The sequence below is a fragment of the Phaseolus vulgaris genome, chromosome 8, assembly GCF_000499845.2.
Source record: "Phaseolus vulgaris cultivar G19833 chromosome 8, P. vulgaris v2.0, whole genome shotgun sequence".
Classification (NCBI taxonomy): Eukaryota; Viridiplantae; Streptophyta; class Magnoliopsida; order Fabales; family Fabaceae; genus Phaseolus; species Phaseolus vulgaris.
The window spans coordinates 4,986,305-5,005,145 of record NC_023752.2 but is presented as its reverse complement, the minus strand read 5'-3'; the positions used below and the strand labels follow the sequence as shown (position 1 = coordinate 5,005,145).

The following is an 18,841-nucleotide window of genomic DNA, read 5'->3' as shown; positions in this document are numbered from 1 at the left end:
TCCCTGATAAAAACACACATGGGACATAAAATATTTTGGTCAAGAAATTGTCACCAAATATAGAAGAAAAAAGTTTTAGAGAAACAAAATTAGGAATAGTCTTAACATACCGTAAAAGCAAAAGCTAACTTTACTATTAATTATGAGTGAAAAACTGGTGTGATTTTAAAATTAGAGTAGTTGGTGAGAAATTGTAAAAAACATTGTGCATTCGTCTCATAACTTGTGATTTGCAAATAACTTCTGAAGTTATATAAAAAAAAAGGTTAGACTTTACTCATAATGTTAGCCTCGAGTTAGATTAGTTTTCGATGAAATCTTAAGAGTCTATTTAATCGTGTTTACGAATAAAAAATATATCAAGATAAAAAAAATGACTTAAAAAGTCTTTTTAACTAACTCAACGACAAAATCAGAGAAATATGAAGCTTAAATAATTATTAAATATGGATTATAATTATTATTTTTATATTTCAAACAGATTAATTTAGAATTAGTAAGGAAATTTTAGATCTAAAAAAGGAAGACCAATCTAGGTCTAATTCTCCCCTAAGTACTTAAATTCTTTCATTTATTGCCTTTGAATTTAGTTAGCACATCAACCACTCAATTTAACATTTATTAACTACATTAATATAAGTCTGACACAATTAAACATTTAATGATGAAGTGTCATTATTTGAATATCGAGATATGATAAAAAAAAAGGAGGAAAATAAAAATCTAAGGATAAAAAATAAACTCACACTTATAGTTCAAATTTGTCTTAATCTTAACACTAAGTATTTATACTAATTATGTATGAATATGATTACAAGTAATATCTGATTTTGAGTCAAAGAAAGGGATGTGTTGTATATCTATGGCTTATTTTTATTCTCATATTTATCTTAATTTTAAATTATTAGAACATTTTTAGTTTAGTAAATAATATATAATATTTATTGTTTTATTTCAATTTTAAATTATTAGAACATCTTTAATTTAGTAAATAATCTATAAGACTTATTTTTACGGTTAACTTTTGTCCCGAAACTGATTTCATTTACAAAAAAAATCTTTTGTAAATTTTCATTTTCTTTCAATGATTCAATTCAATCACTCAAATTCTCCCGATAATTTCTTTATCAACATTTTAAAAAAATATTGTAATTTTTAAGCGAATTTTAATTGTGTATTTGTTTATTCTCGTCTATAATTACTTAATATTTATGTAATTATTATTTGACATTGTATTTTAAAATTTGTGAACTTCTAATTTTTGTTCTTTATATTTGTTCTTGCAGAAAAGAAAATCTTAATAATATTATGTCTCATTTATTATATTTTTTAATTTTCTTAAAACAATTCAATTAATACAACAAATATATTTGCTATTCAACCAGGATTGTAGACAAATTTTATATTTAATAACAACAAAAACAATATAAATTTCTACTTCAAATAAAGCCATTTGGTCGTTGTAATTCTTGGTTATTAAATGGTACCTAATATCCTTAAATGATATTTGGCAAATTGCTTATGGCTTTGCTTGTCTTTTTTCAAACTAAAACTAAGGGAGATTAGGACATGGGAAGCTTTTAGTTTTCGAAATTTGAAATTGAAAAAAAAAACGTTTTTATATCTTTTACATTTAATTTTTTTTGTATGATTTTTTTTTGAGAAATTTTATTTCTAGTTATTTGTTATCTATGAAATTCAAGATTATATTAATTACTCTTTTTATCAAAATATTATTATTATTTTTATCAGCGTCAAAATATTATTACATGTCTTCTACTATCTATTCCCTTTGTTTTTTTAACAAAATGTAATTTTAAATTTCATGATAATATTACTATTTTTTTCTAATTATATATTTAATTTATATATGGAGAGAAAAAAGCTAGTTATGCTAACAAAGAGAGAAAAATGTAATAACATGTAAATGTACATAGAAATAACAAGATTGATAGAGATATAATAAACAACTTACTTAAAACGGCAATAGAAGTAGAAAAATTAAATATTTTCCTTGAGTAAAAACAACCTTAAAAGTAACAAAGGAACGGAATAAATAATTTTCACGCGAGATAGAGATAAAATATAAATTGTGTAACTATTTTATAAAAAAACAAGAGAATTTATCATATTCTTATCTTGTAAAACAACATAAAAAAATGCATAAAAAGAAGAAACAGAATATTAACTTAAAAAGTGTTTTTTGAAAATGTTGTTTTCGTCAAATTTTCTACAAAAACATTTTTTAATGTAATAATAGTATTTCCTCCCTTGAAATGAAAATTTGAATAAAAACCAAATTTACTCTTATTAAATTATCTAATATAATAATCAATTCAAGATTTTAATAAAAAAAATGCATTATTCTTCCATTGTTTAGAAAACTTGTAGAAATATTCCAAGTAGGTGCTTCTTGCATATGAAAAAAAAAACTTTTATTAAATGTCCCCTAATCTACATATGCATTCATTTACAATAAGTAAAACCTTGTGTAATTGCTAAAATATTAAACCCATATAATTTTTTAAATTTTGTTTACCCATATAAAGTTAAATCTTTGAAATTTACCAATAAGTTGCAAGTATAAATATTTATCTTTGATTAAGACTTTCTATTAGAAATGAAATAAAGTAACTGAGTTAAAATAATCCAATAAAGATGATTAATCGATTTTTTTTTCTATAAATATCAATCATTATCAAAATCAATAAATATTTCGTATTTATAACATTTACCTTTCTAATAATATAATTCACTCCTACTAATAAAATATTAAATAAGTATCTTTATTCCAAAATTTGTATGCATTAAATATTTTGTAACATTTATGGATTAACCTTAAATTTGTTTATTGACAATCGCTTCCATAAACATAACATGTATAGATTTAAATTCATCATGAAAAATTAGTATGGATGATATAACTTAGTTATTTTATTATGAAACTAAATTTTTATGATGACATAAATCTTTATCAGGGTATAGTGTTGCATTTTGATTTCAATTCTTATATACACATCACTATTATGTAGTTTATGCCGATAAGAAAAAAAAACTTTTCTGTAGTTTATACATCTCTTTAGTTAACAATAAAATTAATGTTCCATTTGAAATTTGATTACATTTAAATTCTTTCATCTCTCCCTAAAATGTTGTTCTCTTGAAGGATCTAGAATATTTATAGAATCAACCTTACTTCTTTCTCATTCTCAATTTTTTTTATCTATATGCATTGGCTGGAGGCAAGAAAAATATAAATATACTATTTTTCACTATTTAGTGAAAGAAAAGAAAGTCCAACAAATACTCAATATTTTCCTCCATTTCAAGAAATTTTCACTACCAAACACATTGTTTTCCTGGTCCATAACATTAATTCAACAGTGTCCCACTTAATTTTGAGTGATGTAAACACAAATTCAATTCAACTCATTCCAAAAAAAAGTCCATAAACCAATACCAAGCACACACCAACAACAACAAAACCAACATTTATCTACAAAACAAAACCCAGCTTAAAAGCAAACACCACAATATTAAATTCTTTTCTTCTTTCTCACCACAACACATACCATACGCACTGCTTCATCTCGAAGAAACCAAGACAAGAAAAGCATTTCTTATTTATTTCTTTAACTCTGTTCCTCTGTTTTTCTGTTCTGTTTTCCTCTGTTACGTGCTGTCTCATCTTTCCACTCTGTTATTCACCGTTGCAGTCCAATCATCCAAAGAGGATCCGACCCATTTCACGTTTCCTCTCTCTATACGCGAATTCTCCTAAAAGCTGAACTCTTTTCGCATTTTCCTCTACTGGGTCACTCGCGGAATCGAGTAAAGAATAAAACTTTACCTTCACTTGATCTGGGGTTCTTCAGCTCCCATGGCGTCGTGCCCCGCGAACTCCGTCACCTATAACACCACCCTCTGCGCGTGCCTCCCCGGCCACGTGCTCCAGCGCGTCAGGAACACGTGCGTGCTCTTTGAGGGGAACTCCACCATCGCCACGGACTCCGGTGTCGACTACTACGCGCTCAGCTTACCCGAGACGCTCTTCGCCTTCGACACCATCAAGAAGTTCACGCAGTCGCAGGCTGTGTTCTTGGAAGCCACGGTTGTGATGCTCCTCTCGTGGCTTCTTTTCTGCTTCTTTCTGAGGTTCACGAAGCTCGGTGATGGAAGGAACGTTTGGTTCAACATCAGGTGGTGGATCAGTAGGATGGATATTTGCTTTGCCACCAGACACTGGCTGGTTAGTTTTGGCTTGTTTTCTTTCTTCTGTTATCTGGTTTTGTGAATTGTGGTTGTGCTTTAGCTTGCAATCCAATTTCATCCATATTTGTCCTGTTTTAAGGATAAAATTAAAATGCAGCTGCTTAGATATTTATGACATTGTTGTTAGAATTTAGAGTTTTGTTTTGGTGAAATAATTTAAGGAATTTATACTCAATTTAAAGAAATTTATTGATATTAATAATCTCTTAGTTAATCGACCGGCTGATGTGTTACTAATCAATGTCATGCAAAAAAAAACCTTTCACTTGTTAGTATATTTTTGAAAAATAATGCAAAATTCTAATAAAATTACTGGTGTTAACAAATTTTGGATATAAAAACGGAAGGACCTGATCTTAGCATTGAGAAATTTTTTTGGACTAAAATAGCTCAATTCGAAGTATGCTAACCAAAATTGCACTAATGTAGATTTTTATTAATTATACTAATTGTTAATGCAAATCTTTATTATTTTGCTTTGTAATGTTAATTATAATTCTGATTGAAGAACAACTTGAAAAGGGTATCTATGATTTTAGGCTTTTCTAATTGTTTTTTTATTGCTGGATTCACGTTTCTTAGTTGCTGGCATAAAAAAAAATGCATCTGTATGGTTCACGTGTATAGCTAGCAATTTTTTGTTCAAGAGTTACGACTGCTTGCAGCTGTTACTGAAGAATGAGCATTGCAGCACAGGCAATGCCTTGTTAACCATCTGACTGTTACATGTTGTTCTAGTGCGATGAGTTATTATCCTTTTGACACTATTATATTCTACCTATCAATGGGACACAAAACCATAGGCATATTGTTATTAACTTTGTGTATGAAAAATGCTTTATGGGGTGCTGTTTTTTTTTTTTTCATGTAGGATGATCAGAAAGTGGTCACCAAACGCAAAACAGAACTTGGTGGAGCTTTCTCCATAGCAAGTTGGATACTATTTATTGGATTATTTGCTACGTGAGTCTCCAGTGCTTACTTAGCCTTATTACACATTTTTCTTTTTGCTTGGTCATGTATCCCTTTTGACTCAATCTTCTATCAGGTTGCTGTACCAGATCATATCAAAGAGATCAATTGAGGTCCACAATATAAGAGCAACAAATGGACCGGAGTTAGCCTCTTTTATCAATGACATGGAGTTCAATATAACAACTGTCTCTAGTATGAGTTGTGCAAATCTACGGAATCTGGGAAATTTAGTTACTGGGGATCCTGGCTCTATCGACGAAAGAGTTGTTTCTCTGTCTACTTTAGCAAACTACAGTTGTTACAACTCAAGCACAGGGCCAACCATAGTCTTAAAGTGTAAAAACTGCAAGGTCCACTATGATCATATGTATATTTCATGGCAGTTTGTTGATCTGCCTAACAATCCTGCCACTGCTGTTGGTTTTGAGTTCAAACTCACTTCAATGGATATTGCAAAGAAACATTTGAGTTTTGTTAGTGGAACACTAAAGAATGGAAGTGATTTTAATGATAGCCCGGTTACATTCAGAGGAAACTTATCAAATATTTTGAAATTCAATTTGTTCCCTCGAATATACCATAATTTACATGAGCTAAAGCTCATACAGCCTTTATTTCACGAGTTCCTCCCAGGTTCAGTTTCTCGTGATACAAATGAGCTTCGAGCATCCCTTGAAAGTTCTGCTGATGGACTGATCAACACTACATTGTTTATCAATTTCCTCTCTGATTATGTCGTGGAAATCGATAGAGAGAATATTTTGGGTCCTGGTAAGTGTCCTTTGTGCGTGCTGTATATACAAGCTATATCTCTGCAATTATTCCATTATATTAGTTCTTGGCTTCCTTTCTTTTCCTCTTTGCAGTGCCCAAATTGCACTTTTTTCATGTAATATTGATTTTGGCTTCACTGTTAGCTACTTTCTTCCATTCCTGAGTGGCATTATCTCATTTGTAGTCAAGGTTCTAAGGTCTTTCATTCACAAACTAGATACTATCAGATGCTATACTGTCAAGTTCAACCACCGGATCCTTGAATAATTAATTCTTTGCATTCCAAATCTCAATTCTAAAATGAGAATAACTATATCTACAATCTGAATTATTAATTATCAACTTCTCAAACTCATAAGCTCTATGTTTTGTGCTGGTTTAGGCCTAATCAAAATTTGTAGATAAAAAATAGTAGGTTACTTAGAAATAGTTAAACAAGTTATGTAACCCCAAGTTTTCATTTGAAATATGCTGCGTCGTTGTTACAAAAAAACTGTCATGAATTAAGTATTTCGGAGACTATTACAATTGAGAATAGATTGAGCAACCTAACTCAACCAAAGTCATTACAAGAAGTACTTTGATCATATACCATCCAATGTGGGATCTTAGCAAAAAATATCTTCGCTAACCTGTTTGCGGTCATAACTGTGGTTGATTCACACTATTTATAATTCCATCTTTTTTTGCTTTCATGTGCAGTGAGCTTCCTTGCTGACCTTGGTGGCTTGTATTGTATTAGCATAGGCATCTTTTTCTACCTGTTGATACAGGTTCCCTTCTTATTCCTTTCTTAATATTATTCAGTTATGATTCCTTCATATTTCAAACTTTATGCTGCACATTTAGGACTTGATATTTTATGTTGTAGAATGTAGATCCAGGCTGAGATTGAATTATGCATTCAACAACATAACATCAGCATTTAAAACTACCATAGTTGGTGCCACTTATTAGGCTTTGTGAATAGTGTAATTTCTAATTTATTGGTGTGTATGGTAGTTAAAATTGCACATTTCAATGCAATTCAGCTAGACAGTGCTACTATCAACCGTGCAATAGATGTATGGTAGTTTTTTCCTGCTTCTTTTTCATCTATTCTCTTCAAATAAATTGAAAAGTCAAATAAACTTAATTTGTTGAATGAGGAAGAATTGAAGGAGCACTATTATTCTATTTTATTATTTCTTTGGAAGGTGTTTACTTTTTACAATTGACGTTATTATTTTCTTGAAGACTGTGAGCATTCTTGAGATTTTTCTAACAACACATCCCTGATATTTGATCATTGTGGATTTTCACTAGTTGTAGCCTTATTACATCATAGCTTCTTCATACTTACATTCCATATTGTTCTAACCTTCTATTGAATTAGTGTGAGTATAGGGTAAAGAAACTCAGAAATGAAGATAGCATTTTGAGGAGAATTAGAAATAGGCGTAAGGCTCAAGAGCATTGGGACAAAGTAATTTCTTTACAACTTGTTCAAATATCTTGTATATTTAGCATTAATTTCCTTTTCAAAAAAATTTTCAATCTTAATTGTTGAGTGGTATTACTGATATTTCATCTTTTAATCAGCTGAGGAAATATGTAATGTACACCTTTGGCTGTAAAGCACTAGAAGACAAGAAAAATGGCACCGGAAAGGAAACAGATTGTGGTGGATGTATGTTGCATTCAGTTCGTGGTAGTGGTTCATCAAATAAACGAAGGCTGAAAAGCAGAAGAGATTCTATAAGCTTTAACAAGAAACCTAGCTTACCTTCCAACAAGGTAATGCTTTTACATTGCACATCCGTGCGCTTTAATTTCTAAACTGGATCCTTCTTTTTTGGTTTTCTAATGCTCATTATTATTGATGTCACCTGCACTTTTTGGTAAGTCTAATGCAATTGATATTGGTTAGTGTCTAAAAGTCCGATCTCTAGAAGTGATCAAATGAACCTGCATTGTATTCTTTCCGTTTCCTCTCTTTAAGCTGAAAATATTGCATTATTATTATTATTAGGGTACACATGTTTGTCATTAAATGTAATCTAATACTAAATTTTTTGTAATAAAAGGCCACTCTGCTGCACTTTTGGCTCTTCATTTGGTAAATCACAATGTTACTATAATTTAAGATATATGTTGGCTGATTGTACCTGCCAAAGTATTACTTCTTGGCTTCTGGGTTTGCTTACAAAGTAATTATTCGCCAACTGCTTTCACTATTTCTATGATGAATTTGGGAACCATCTAGGTCCATGGGTAGCATGAAGGTAGCACACCAAGTTGATATCTTGTAAAACTTTAGTTGGTTTACCTTTTTGTGTCCTTTTGTTGGGTTACACCATTAGATTATGAGGTATCTCTCTTCCCCTCTTTCGATTTGTAGTTACTCCTAAGAACTTAAGCGGCTGAGGTGATATACTAGTGCCCGATGTAATATTTTTATGCCGGGGATTGCATCATATGTAAGGAGTGGTTACCATGAGCCAAGAGGAGTGAATCTTTCCCATTGCCATTGGATTGTAGTAATCAAGATTTCTTAAAAAGTCACATAAATTATGTTTTAGATTCCAGACTAATACACTGTTTTCAGTAGTATCCATTTGTCAAAATATGTTGCTGCTATCATCTCAGCTCATGGAAAGACTCCTCTCATTCCACATGTCATCTATGTATGTTATATGTAGTCAAAGCTATGTAGTTAACATGATTGTCTTTTAGCTAGTTTTTCTACTGAACATGATCATTTTTTAATTTTCATATGTTTTGTATTCCAGTCAGTGACCTGCAAACCGCTTGGATCCACTAACGATTCCAAACTGCATTCAGAAAATATGGGAAAGCAGCAGAATGTTGGTCCATGCAAGGATCCCCCTCAATCTCAACCTCAAGAATCTTCTATTATTGATGACAACTTCATTCCTCCTCCACCTTCACTAGGTACAAATTAAATTGAGTTCATCACAGCTTACTAATTATTAGGTGATATATTTTTGTTGATTTCTACTTCACTAAGTTTCAAAATTTGAAACCTAGTCTAAGTTCCACTTTCTCACCGTCATCAATGTTTTCCATGGCTTCACTTTTACTGTTGCTAATGGTTTTGCTACTCTTTTGTAACAATAGCATGGCGCACGAATTGCATTAAAATAGTTATACTATTATATTATGCATAACTTACTTGTAAACCTATTTCAATCCTTAACATAAATGCAACATTTATGTGTTACAATTTTATATACAAATTGTTTATCTGCTCTATAGCCTTTCCGAGTGTCTATTACCATCTGTTATTTTATGAAGCTTGTTTCTACTGTTTGAACAGCTACTCAATGATCTAAGAGAACCACTGGATTTCTGGGTTTTGAAAATTGTTAGTGCTTTTGCTACCTCTCATACATTAACTTTTATGAAAATGCTATGCAGAATTTAAGGATGGCTCTGAAATGGACTTGTCCGATATTCAGAAGAATCTGAAAAATTTGTACGAGTATAATGTCATGCTAAGGGACAAATTATTAGCTACACAGTCTCTGCTCAATTCTTCCTCATCTATCGTAAATAACAAGGAAATTTGAGTATCTTTGTAAACAAGAGTATTTATCAGTGTGTTGGTCAGATAGCTCCACGATTTTTACAAGCATGGACATTCTACAATGGAAGTTGATTCTTGATTGAAAACTGACCAAATGGGAGTAAAGATTGAGAAATCTTTGCAAAATACAAATGGAAGACTGCGCTGCATGGACTCTATAATTCCTGGCCAGACATTGCTTCCTACATTCAAAGCTGCTAAGTGTGGACTATGGATTGTGATTCACATTTGTGTGAGAAGAGGGGTTTTGGTTCTTTCATGTTAACTTATTTCCGTGTCAATATTCATTTCACATAACCTTGTACAGCCATTGATTTGTTTTGTACACAGCAGAGTAGCATGGAACTTTTGTTCTTACAGGCATTATTGTTGAGTCCTTCACAACATACCAATTCTTGGCTTATTTGACAAATTTCATTTTTGCATTTTATGATATGTAGAATAACTTCAAGAGTGATAATAATTTTGTCCTTTTTAATCTTTTATTCTCTAACAAATAGTCATACATATTCGGTAGATCTAGAATATTTGTGAGTTTGAAATGGATTTTTATCTATTAGAAGTAAATATGATTTAGAATATAGTTCATTGATACCAAAAAACATACATATAATGTATAAATAATAGTGCACAAGAGGAGTTGTTTTGAATAGAAGTACTTACACCAGAGAAATTATTACAACTGAATCAATCGAAAATAACAATTTGAATTGAAATTAATATTAATTAAATAATAACTTAATAGCAAACACTTTGAATTTTAGTTGCAAATGAGTATGATAAACTAGATGTTATTGAAATTAACGTTATCACTCAATGTAATTTTGATTCTTTGCTGGCCTACAAACAGCTGTGTCTATCTGTCCCTTCCCATCAATCAATGGAACATTCTTTTAAGATGCCATAGCTTGTATCAAGGGATAATACCAAAACAATAGAATGCCATGAGTATGGAAAATAACACTCGTCAGAGTTTTAAAATGAATGAATAAACAAACCAATATGACCACATAATGGTCGAGATCGTTGATACTTGATCAAGCTCATTTATAGAAGAAAGAAAATAATGATGATTTATCAACCAAATAGTATGGCCATGACCTGAAAAATACTCATTTGAAGAAAATGAACAACATTTAAACAGTAAAAAATGAAAGACTATTTGGTGAAATTCATCTAAACCAACTAAATATATAGATTTCATTCTTAAATTAATTAAACTTACATAAACATTAATCAATAAACGTGTAGAAAAGAAAGTGTTAGCAAATGCATCCTAACACTCTCTTTTTTCCTTTTGGGTGGATGGAAGTAATCCAATTTCACAAACCAACCAACAAAATAACCATTTCTATGTACACAAGAAAACCAACAGCAAGGATATTGAACCAATACACCATTCTTTAAATAGTGCATTATGGAATTGGCTATCATCGTCATATTGGTTTCCCCATAGATAACCTTTCAAACTATTCTTGTGTTATTACGTGTGCTAACTCCATAGCCATACTTACAAAGTATGTTCTTTTCCATTGATGACATGTATGAGATATGCCCCACCAGCCCCTTCATACGCAATGGCAGGTTAAGGCTAGCTTCAAAAGTTGATTTATATTTAATTGGATTTTACATGTTGAATATCTAATGCCACAATCTAGAGCAAGGTACTTCCATCATTATTTTAAACTGATTCTTCAAAAAAGATGTTTACAAGATATGAAAGGTAGCAGAAACATGTCAGTTTCAAATAGTTAATTCAACAGATTTGCAGTAGCAACTAGTAATACAATAAATAGTCTATTGAATGAGATATCATCAAACGACTTATCTGCTTTATACTCAAATACCAGGATTTGTAATGCAATAATCATAATAGGGATTTGTGGACACAAAAAAGCATCGGACAATTTATTTGGTCCATTATCACTGAGCCACTGTAGAACTTAGGGAAGATTACAAACTTAGAAAGTCCTCTCATTCCTTCCATGGCTTCAAGACAACATTGTCTTCTCCAACAACTCCTGCAATTCCCCGTTCTTATATGCCTCTGCAGCCACACAAGAAAAAGTGAGAAGAGGGCAAGTATTGCCTAGAAATCTACTGATGATGTAACAACATGGTTTTATCTAGAGTGAAGAAAACAAAGCTAAAAACTGATTCTTAAGCAGTCAATTCTAACAGTAAACATATGAAAGCTGGAGGACCTGTTTGAAAAAGCAACAACTTTTAATTCTTTCAACTATTATAATTGATTGCAAGGAACTAAGATATGTATATGGTTAATAAATCATGTAACAAATAAAGATTAATATGCAGTGTACTCCAGCAATTTGTAGGCATCAATTTGGTAATAGCTGATAAAACAACGTCTTTGTCATTGGTATAATACAACTTTTATCATCATGTTACACATTTAAATCAACCTGTTCAGCTTTGGCATTTGTAATTTTCATTTAAACCAGTCACTTAATATGATTCATTTTCCTTTTTTTTCCAGTTCATGCTAGTGAATTTTCAACATCCAAAGTTGTAGTATAGGTTGATACTTGAATAATATTGAAAAAAACTAAGATGCAATTTCTGGTGTGATTTGGGTGTTGTTCTTCCATTAGAATGGGAGTTTTATCTTTGGTAACTTTTTAATGTAAACCTTTACAATGTAAGAGGTGAAACTTCAATTTTCATTGGAGAAAAACACCAAAAACATCTACGGAAATGCATCTAAGTTGTATGCAACAATATCTCCATCAACTTTAAGATGTTAATTACTAGAAGTAATTGGTCTAAACTACTGACATGTCTTCATCTAAAAACTTTGGCTTTTGCAACAGCCAGTTTGTCCCAATCATGTTTAAATCATTCCACTAGTGAGGCAAAATCAAATTATAAGCATCACAAAAACAAGGTAATGATGAGGCCGTTATAGTAGCAGACAACGACACACGACAAGGACAATTAGCTGTTAAACTGAAAACTTAAATCACATATTACATACCAACAGTGATATCACAGCCACCAAAAAACTCTCCATCTATGTACAGTTGAGGAAAGGTAGGCCAACTGGAGTACTCCTTCAGTCCTTGGCGTAACATGTCATTTTCAAGAATGTTTAAGGTTTCAAAAGGCACATTTAGAGACTTCAATATTTGCACCACTGTGTTTGAGAACCCACACTGTGGAAAGTCCTTGGTTCCCTTCATAAACAGGACTATTTTATTTGAAGCAATAACTGTATCCAGGGTAGACTTCAATTGAGGAGTCAACGCTGAAACAAACCAAAACCCAAAGATATAATTCTACCTTCTGAAATCGTTAAAAAAGAATACAATAGCTAAATGCAGTTCATAAGGGTCAGTACGATTCATTTTTCACTTTTTGGTCTTAAAATTGTTTTAACACAATTTCACACTATTCACTTATCCAGCAGTCAATTTCTGATCCATAATTGATTACGGTTTTTGAAAATAGTTTCCAAAACAAGCGTTTCAAAACCAAAAAAAAAAAAAACAATTGTAAGTTGTTTCCTCATTTTTCTTCTTCTGTTTTCATCTTGTTCAACCTCTGCATCAATTCCACACTCACATCTGTCTCTTGCGCCACCCACCACCAGCTGTCTACACAACCTAGTTGCATTTTGAAAACTCTAAGAAGTTTCCAAAATTAGAAATCAAACAAAACCTAAGTGTTTCCCCGTTTTCGAATCAGAACTGGAGTATCCCCATATTTAGTATTCATATTATCCAAACTTGTAGTGTGCAAATTAATAAGACAAAACACCAATTCTGATAGGAAAAAAATATAAAAAATTGTGAAGCAACTGCATATCTCCAAAAAAAATGACAAAGGGTACATATTTCATCACCCTTACTATCTTCAATTCATTGAATTGGAGCTATTCCCAAAAGGGGATTACGGTGAATTGTGAAAAGACTAAGCTTGCAATTCAAATGGGAACCTTAAAGATTGAAACTTTTGCGTGTTTAAATGAAAACCCATGAAAGGAAAGAGGAGTAGCAGTACCGGAGGCGCATCGAATGGTTGTGGAAGCGCGTTTGATTTTGGGTTGGAAATGGAGGTTGTGGGTGAAAACAAGAGGAGGAGAGGGTCGAAGAGACAGTGTTGAGGTTGTTACTGTTACTCCTCCAACACGGGAATGAAACGATGATGACGATGATGCTCTTGAGTGCAACTGCGGTGGCAAGGTCAAAGGCTTAGCACAGTAACACCACGACATTTTTTGCTTCTCCTTCCAAACAAAAACGCAACTCACACACCACACTCTGCTCCAGATATCTACTCACTTCCACCACACTTATAAATTTTCAATAATATAATATAATAAAATAATTAATTTTAACATAATGTGTTGATCCAATGGTAAGACACGATAAACTCATAAATTATGGTTTTTCCAATTTAATAGATAACTTTGCGTTTGATTTTGTTAATTATGTAATGTATTCTATCCCTACATAAAAATTAAACTAAAATTGATATAAAAATAATTAGGGACAACTATTTAAAAATTGAAATATAAATTACAAACAAATTCGTCATCGGTCCTCGATCTTAGACCAGCTACTACTCGGTTCTCGAATAGGGTAGAAGTCAGCTCGATCATGGACCTGGAGTCAAGGTAGCAGTGTTGGGCCTGTTTGAGCCTAATTTTCTAATGATATGTTAGAATTTAAATTCAAGTTGTATGTGCTTAAAGATAAAATATAAAGAGATATTTTATAAAGATATAAGATAAAATATAAAGAGATATTTTATCTGTTTGCTGCACGTAAAATACATGTTGATAGATGTGGCTAACCCTAAAAAGATAGGGAGGTGTATGTATAACAGAATGTGGCTTGCAGTTTAGCACCTAAAGGTCATTGGTGCATATGACAGGTGATTTTCTGTTAGATATATAAGATAATAAGCTTATTTTCAGTTAAGATTTGCTTATCTCAAGTGCAATAGTTGCATGTGCGGTTATAAAAAGGGGTTGAAACCCTAGGTGAAGGTACGCTTTTTCTACACACTACACTGAGAATTATTGTTACTTTTGTAAACTTTTACTGACTTGATCGTCGGAGTGTGATCGGTCGTTAGGGCGCCCTCTGTCTTAACAGGAACAACATCCAGACATTACAAAAAGCACGAGTTCCACTACGAGGCAGACGGAATCCAAGTTCGCTTGCATAAGTTTACTGGCAACCAAGTCAACCGGTAAGAACACAAATAAATAAATAAATAAAGTTGAAAAATGTTGAATATATAAAAATGCACGTGATTAATTCATGTAAATTTTTTCAAATGTATATTAAAGTAAATCATAATAATTAAGATGGTATAAAATATTTGTGTATATAAAATATTTGAGTCTCCCATGGCTTTCACCAAATAATTGAAGCAAAAGCCTGCATATAATTTATGGGATTTTGGTTACTGCACCTAACAAAATAAAATATTTGTTACTTTTTAAATAGGAATGGGTGAGTGAGGTCACAATGTATTTTAAATTTGGTATTTTTAATAATTTTTTAGATTAGATTTTTCCGAATAGCTTTCTGAAATAACTTTTTGAAATATTTTTCAGGGTTTTTGTTTTTAAGAATTTTATTTTTGAAATATGTTTCTGGATATTATTTATATTATGAATTTGTTTTGTTCGAATGGGATTTTAGTTTTTCAATTTTATTATGTAATTTCAGTTCTAGAATACATAAAATTTATTCTGAATTTTTTTCTAGAATGTGTTTTCAAATGTTTAATAGAACAATTTTGAAATTTCAAAAATTTATTAGGTCAAGTTTAAATAGGTTGGGTGCAAGAAGAAAAAACCTGATTTTTTTTATATAAATAAGCAATTAGTTCCTGCATTATATCACTAGACCCAATTGCAGTATGATAAGACAGAAATGCCTTTAAATAAAATGGAATACATGATACATTTCGGACCTTCATATTTCTGGATTTTTTTTTCCGATTCGTAATTAAGGCATGTTTGCACTGTGAAATATATTATTTCTTTTAGTATGAAATAATGATTATGTATATGCACTTCTGTTACTGGTTTAGTTACTATTGAGACAGAGAGTGAAGATTTGGAAACCAAAAACACAAATCCAAAACCATTAGGCCACAAAAAAATGATTGGAGGTTAGTGATTTATAACTATTTGCTTCCACTTACATCTAATATAATAAATCTAAAAAATAAATTGCAGTTAAGAAACTGAACAAAAAAAAGCTATCATTCTTCATCTGTTGAAATGTCAATTCCCATCAATGACAGGTTTTCACTTAGTAATTTGACATTCTTGAAATGTAGACCTCTGATGCCAACTTCGATTGCAGCATCCACATTTGTTTGCCTAAAACAATAATCATAAAAATCATGAAAACTTTAAAATAAATTAGTTCAAGAGTTTGCTGATTAGCCAATTCAAACTCTTCTAAACCACACGCACCTTGTTTACAAAAACCATCTACTTTGTGATTTTGTCACAGAACAAGACCAATTATGGAAGAGTGCCACTCTTTTCTTAAGACTCAAATAAAAAAGTTTAAATATGTTTTAGTGTGCTTAAAAAACTATTATTAGTCTCATATTTTAGTTATATTTTAAAATAGTCTATCACCACATAATTATAACATGACATGCACCTAACCCTGCCACTATAGAGTGTATTCTGAATTGATATGTGACATGGCATGACTATAGGATGAAAGGGACCATTTTATAACATTTTCAAATTTGTGATGAACAAAACCAAGAAGAAAAAATTACAAGACAAACCACAGTGAATCACATTAAAAACATATTTAGTCTTTCAAAAAAATCATTATGATTAAAAAAGAGACTGTGACCAGGGGGGGGAAAAGAAATAATCTACTGATGGGGTCACCAATGTCTGTGATACTGTGGCTTTGATTTTGATAAATGATTTAGTGTATAAAGAGAGTGGGAACCTGTCATCTACGAAGATACAATTTGTTGGATCAACATTAAGATGCCTCACAACTTCTTTATAGAATTCAGTATCAGGCTTCCTCTTTCCTGAAACACATTGTAAAAGGATAGTTTGAATGCATGCTTTAGCCCTCAATAACAAAAACAACAAAGCGAAATTGGAAAAAGTAGAATCAAGACTTTGTTTTGGTCCACCAAAATCTAGAAATTACTAAATGAAAAAGATGATCAATGTAAGAGGCATAAAAATAGAGAGGGAGAGAAAGTATGTGTATACCAAATGTGCATGAACAAAATGTCCATGATAAATATTTTGAGAGTTTTAACTTGTCTTCAATCAACTGATACCTACAATACAAAACATTCAGTAATATGCAATGAACACAAAATCACAAATCATAATAGAAAAAGCAAATGCATTACCATATAGGATAGTTTGTAAAAGCATGCATCTCATAGTTGTTTTTCTTTAAGGAAAGAAGCAACTGTTCGATGCCTTCTATGTAGGAATATCCACTTCTCATACAAGTTTTAAGGCCTGACAGAATATTAGAAACACACATGCAAGTCAATGTTCGCACCCAAAGTATACACCAATCTCTACTAGAAAGTGAAATGATACAGAACAAGGGAGGCTAACAACAATCATATACAATGGGGATTAAGTCATAAGACTAAAAAGTACAAGAAAAATGGTGTGAAATATATTATAAAAATTATGCATAGTGAAATTTAATTAAAAAATTTAAACTAGGAATTGGCAAAAGAATTTAACCATAAGTTTAACAAAATAAAATCATGAGTGGTATGTCACATTCTGGAGTATATATAATACTCAGAGTAGACCCAGGGATGAACCGTAGCCAATTGTCAACTCCTCTGTATCAGCTTGATCTTTAACTAAAAGTTCAAAATATGCAAGCTCTAATTTTCAAAGAAAAGAGAGAAACAATGATTTTTAATGTATTAAAATGACACAGATATATAGGGTATGATAACTTTATGTCTGCTTAATTCAAACATGATTAAGGTCTATTAGCAACAAAATCTTAGACCAACGCACCTTCTAAATCAAAATCCCTTCCATCCTTAAAAAATTTTCTTGCCAGCTCGATCTGGAAGAAAATGACATAGCTTGATAAGAAAACTGTTGTTGAAAGTAGACACTATCAAACCATTCTATGCAGAAATTCTAGTAAATTAGAAATTAATGAAGTGCAGTACAAGCAGTGTGGTTGGTTGGAGGAAATTGGAAAAGAGTGGTTTATAAGAGAAATGCTAGAAAGGTACTCCGGAATACACTCTTTGAACACACTCTCTAACTCAGACTGAAATTTATTGAATGTCTCAAGCTTGTGTTGATCTCAAGTCTTGTTTAATTAATCTTTTCTGATTTTATAGTTCAATATAAAATCTAAGCATTAGATGTGTGTGTGTGTTAGAGTGTGTATTGCAAACCCCTTTGTCTGCCTTTCTCTTGAACCAAAGCAGCAAGGGAACCTCAACTTCCCTCGTCCCTCTCCATTGAAACCATGGCATCCCTTCCCTCCCTCGAATCATATATTGTACAATTATCAAAATGACCTTTACCCAGAAATTTCTACATAAGATGTGAGGATAAGACAAGCATATAACAAGACTTACACATGATAGAAAGCTTGGTAAATCCATCAAACACCCCATGTGCAAGTAAACTCAAAATCCAAATCCCAATTCAATTTCTATCAAAAGCTTATACCTTTACATATAACAAGAAACAGAGTCCATGCTCCATACTTGGCAGCAATGAATTATCAAAGTTGGTTTTTTTACCTCATCAATGAGACCCTTTTCAAACTCAATCCAAGCAGTGGGGTGCTTGATATCTATGAGCTCCTTTAAAGGCATTCCGAAGAAGGCAGGGACATCTTGGTAGAAAGGGTCACGAACAAGGGTGTCCATGATATCAAATAGCAGAACAGGAAGCTTCCTTTCATTGGTGTTATTGGTCAATGCCATGGTAGTAATTGAATGTGATGATGAAGGTTTCAATCTGAATTTGAGACACAAAGGTCTTGTGGGTCTTGTTTGGAACAAACAACAGAAAGAGAATGAGGGTACTCCAACTCCTCCCATCAACACCATTTTCGTATCACTCTGTAACTCATTGTGTGTTGCTTTCAATTCCTTTTCTTCTCTTTAATATTCTCTCTGCTCTTCTTGACCATAAATAGCCACAAACTATATCAGTATTTTATTAAAATTTAATGACTTTATATTATGAGCAGA

The 18,841-nt window shown here is 31.7% G+C and overlaps 3 protein-coding genes across 3 annotated transcripts; 1 reads left to right on the top strand and 2 right to left on the bottom strand.

The window, feature by feature from the left end:
• The first annotated feature begins 3,310 nt into the window (after positions 1–3,310).
• LOC137824508 (uncharacterized) lies at positions 3,311–10,088 on the top strand. The gene is made up of 8 exons (XM_068630176.1): positions 3,311–4,249; positions 5,144–5,235; positions 5,321–6,018; positions 6,724–6,794; positions 7,397–7,486; positions 7,603–7,797; positions 8,793–8,955; positions 9,442–10,088. The coding sequence occupies exons 1-8, from the start codon at positions 3,881–3,883 to the stop codon at positions 9,591–9,593; spliced, it is 1,830 nt and encodes a 609-aa protein (XP_068486277.1). The 5' UTR covers positions 3,311–3,880; the 3' UTR covers positions 9,594–10,088.
• Positions 10,089–11,265: 1,177 nt separating this feature from the next.
• LOC137826821 (uncharacterized) lies at positions 11,266–13,932 on the bottom strand. Its single transcript, XM_068632961.1, has 3 exons — positions 13,631–13,932; positions 12,606–12,875; positions 11,266–11,657 (listed from the first exon to the last, which is right to left on the bottom strand). Exons 1-3 carry the CDS (start codon positions 13,842–13,844, stop codon positions 11,602–11,604), a joined length of 540 nt encoding a protein of 179 aa, XP_068489062.1. The 5' UTR covers positions 13,845–13,932; the 3' UTR covers positions 11,266–11,601.
• Positions 13,933–15,735: 1,803 nt separating this feature from the next.
• Positions 15,736–18,774, bottom strand: LOC137826331 (flavin mononucleotide hydrolase 1, chloroplatic). Its single transcript, XM_068632261.1, has 6 exons — positions 18,386–18,774; positions 17,637–17,688; positions 16,997–17,111; positions 16,851–16,921; positions 16,573–16,660; positions 15,736–15,974 (listed from the first exon to the last, which is right to left on the bottom strand). The coding sequence occupies exons 1-6, from the start codon at positions 18,695–18,697 to the stop codon at positions 15,854–15,856; spliced, it is 759 nt and encodes a 252-aa protein (XP_068488362.1). The 5' UTR covers positions 18,698–18,774; the 3' UTR covers positions 15,736–15,853.
• Between the last annotated feature and the right edge of the window lie 67 nt (positions 18,775–18,841).

Coding starts and splice junctions, on each gene's coding strand:
- LOC137824508 (XM_068630176.1), top strand. CDS start 3,881: ATGGCGTCGTGCCCCGCGAACTCCGTCACCTATAACACCACCCTCTGC. Junction 5,236..5,320: donor TTTATTGGATTATTTGCTAC/GTGAGTCTCCAG, acceptor ATCTTCTATCAG/GTTGCTGTACCAGATCATAT. Junction 7,487..7,602: donor CTCAAGAGCATTGGGACAAA/GTAATTTCTTTA, acceptor TCTTTTAATCAG/CTGAGGAAATATGTAATGTA.
- LOC137826821 (XM_068632961.1), bottom strand. CDS start 13,844: ATGTCGTGGTGTTACTGTGCTAAGCCTTTGACCTTGCCACCGCAGTTG. Junction 12,876..13,630: donor AACCATTCGATGCGCCTCCG/GTACTGCTACTC, acceptor GGTTTGTTTCAG/CGTTGACTCCTCAATTGAAG. Junction 11,658..12,605: donor TGGCTGTGATATCACTGTTG/GTATGTAATATG, acceptor GTGTGGCTGCAG/AGGCATATAAGAACGGGGAA.
- LOC137826331 (XM_068632261.1), bottom strand. CDS start 18,697: ATGGTGTTGATGGGAGGAGTTGGAGTACCCTCATTCTCTTTCTGTTGT. Junction 17,112..17,636: donor AAGGGATTTTGATTTAGAAG/GTGCGTTGGTCT, acceptor ATATTCTGTCAG/GCCTTAAAACTTGTATGAGA. Junction 16,922..16,996: donor TTTACAAACTATCCTATATG/GTAATGCATTTG, acceptor TTTGTATTGTAG/GTATCAGTTGATTGAAGACA.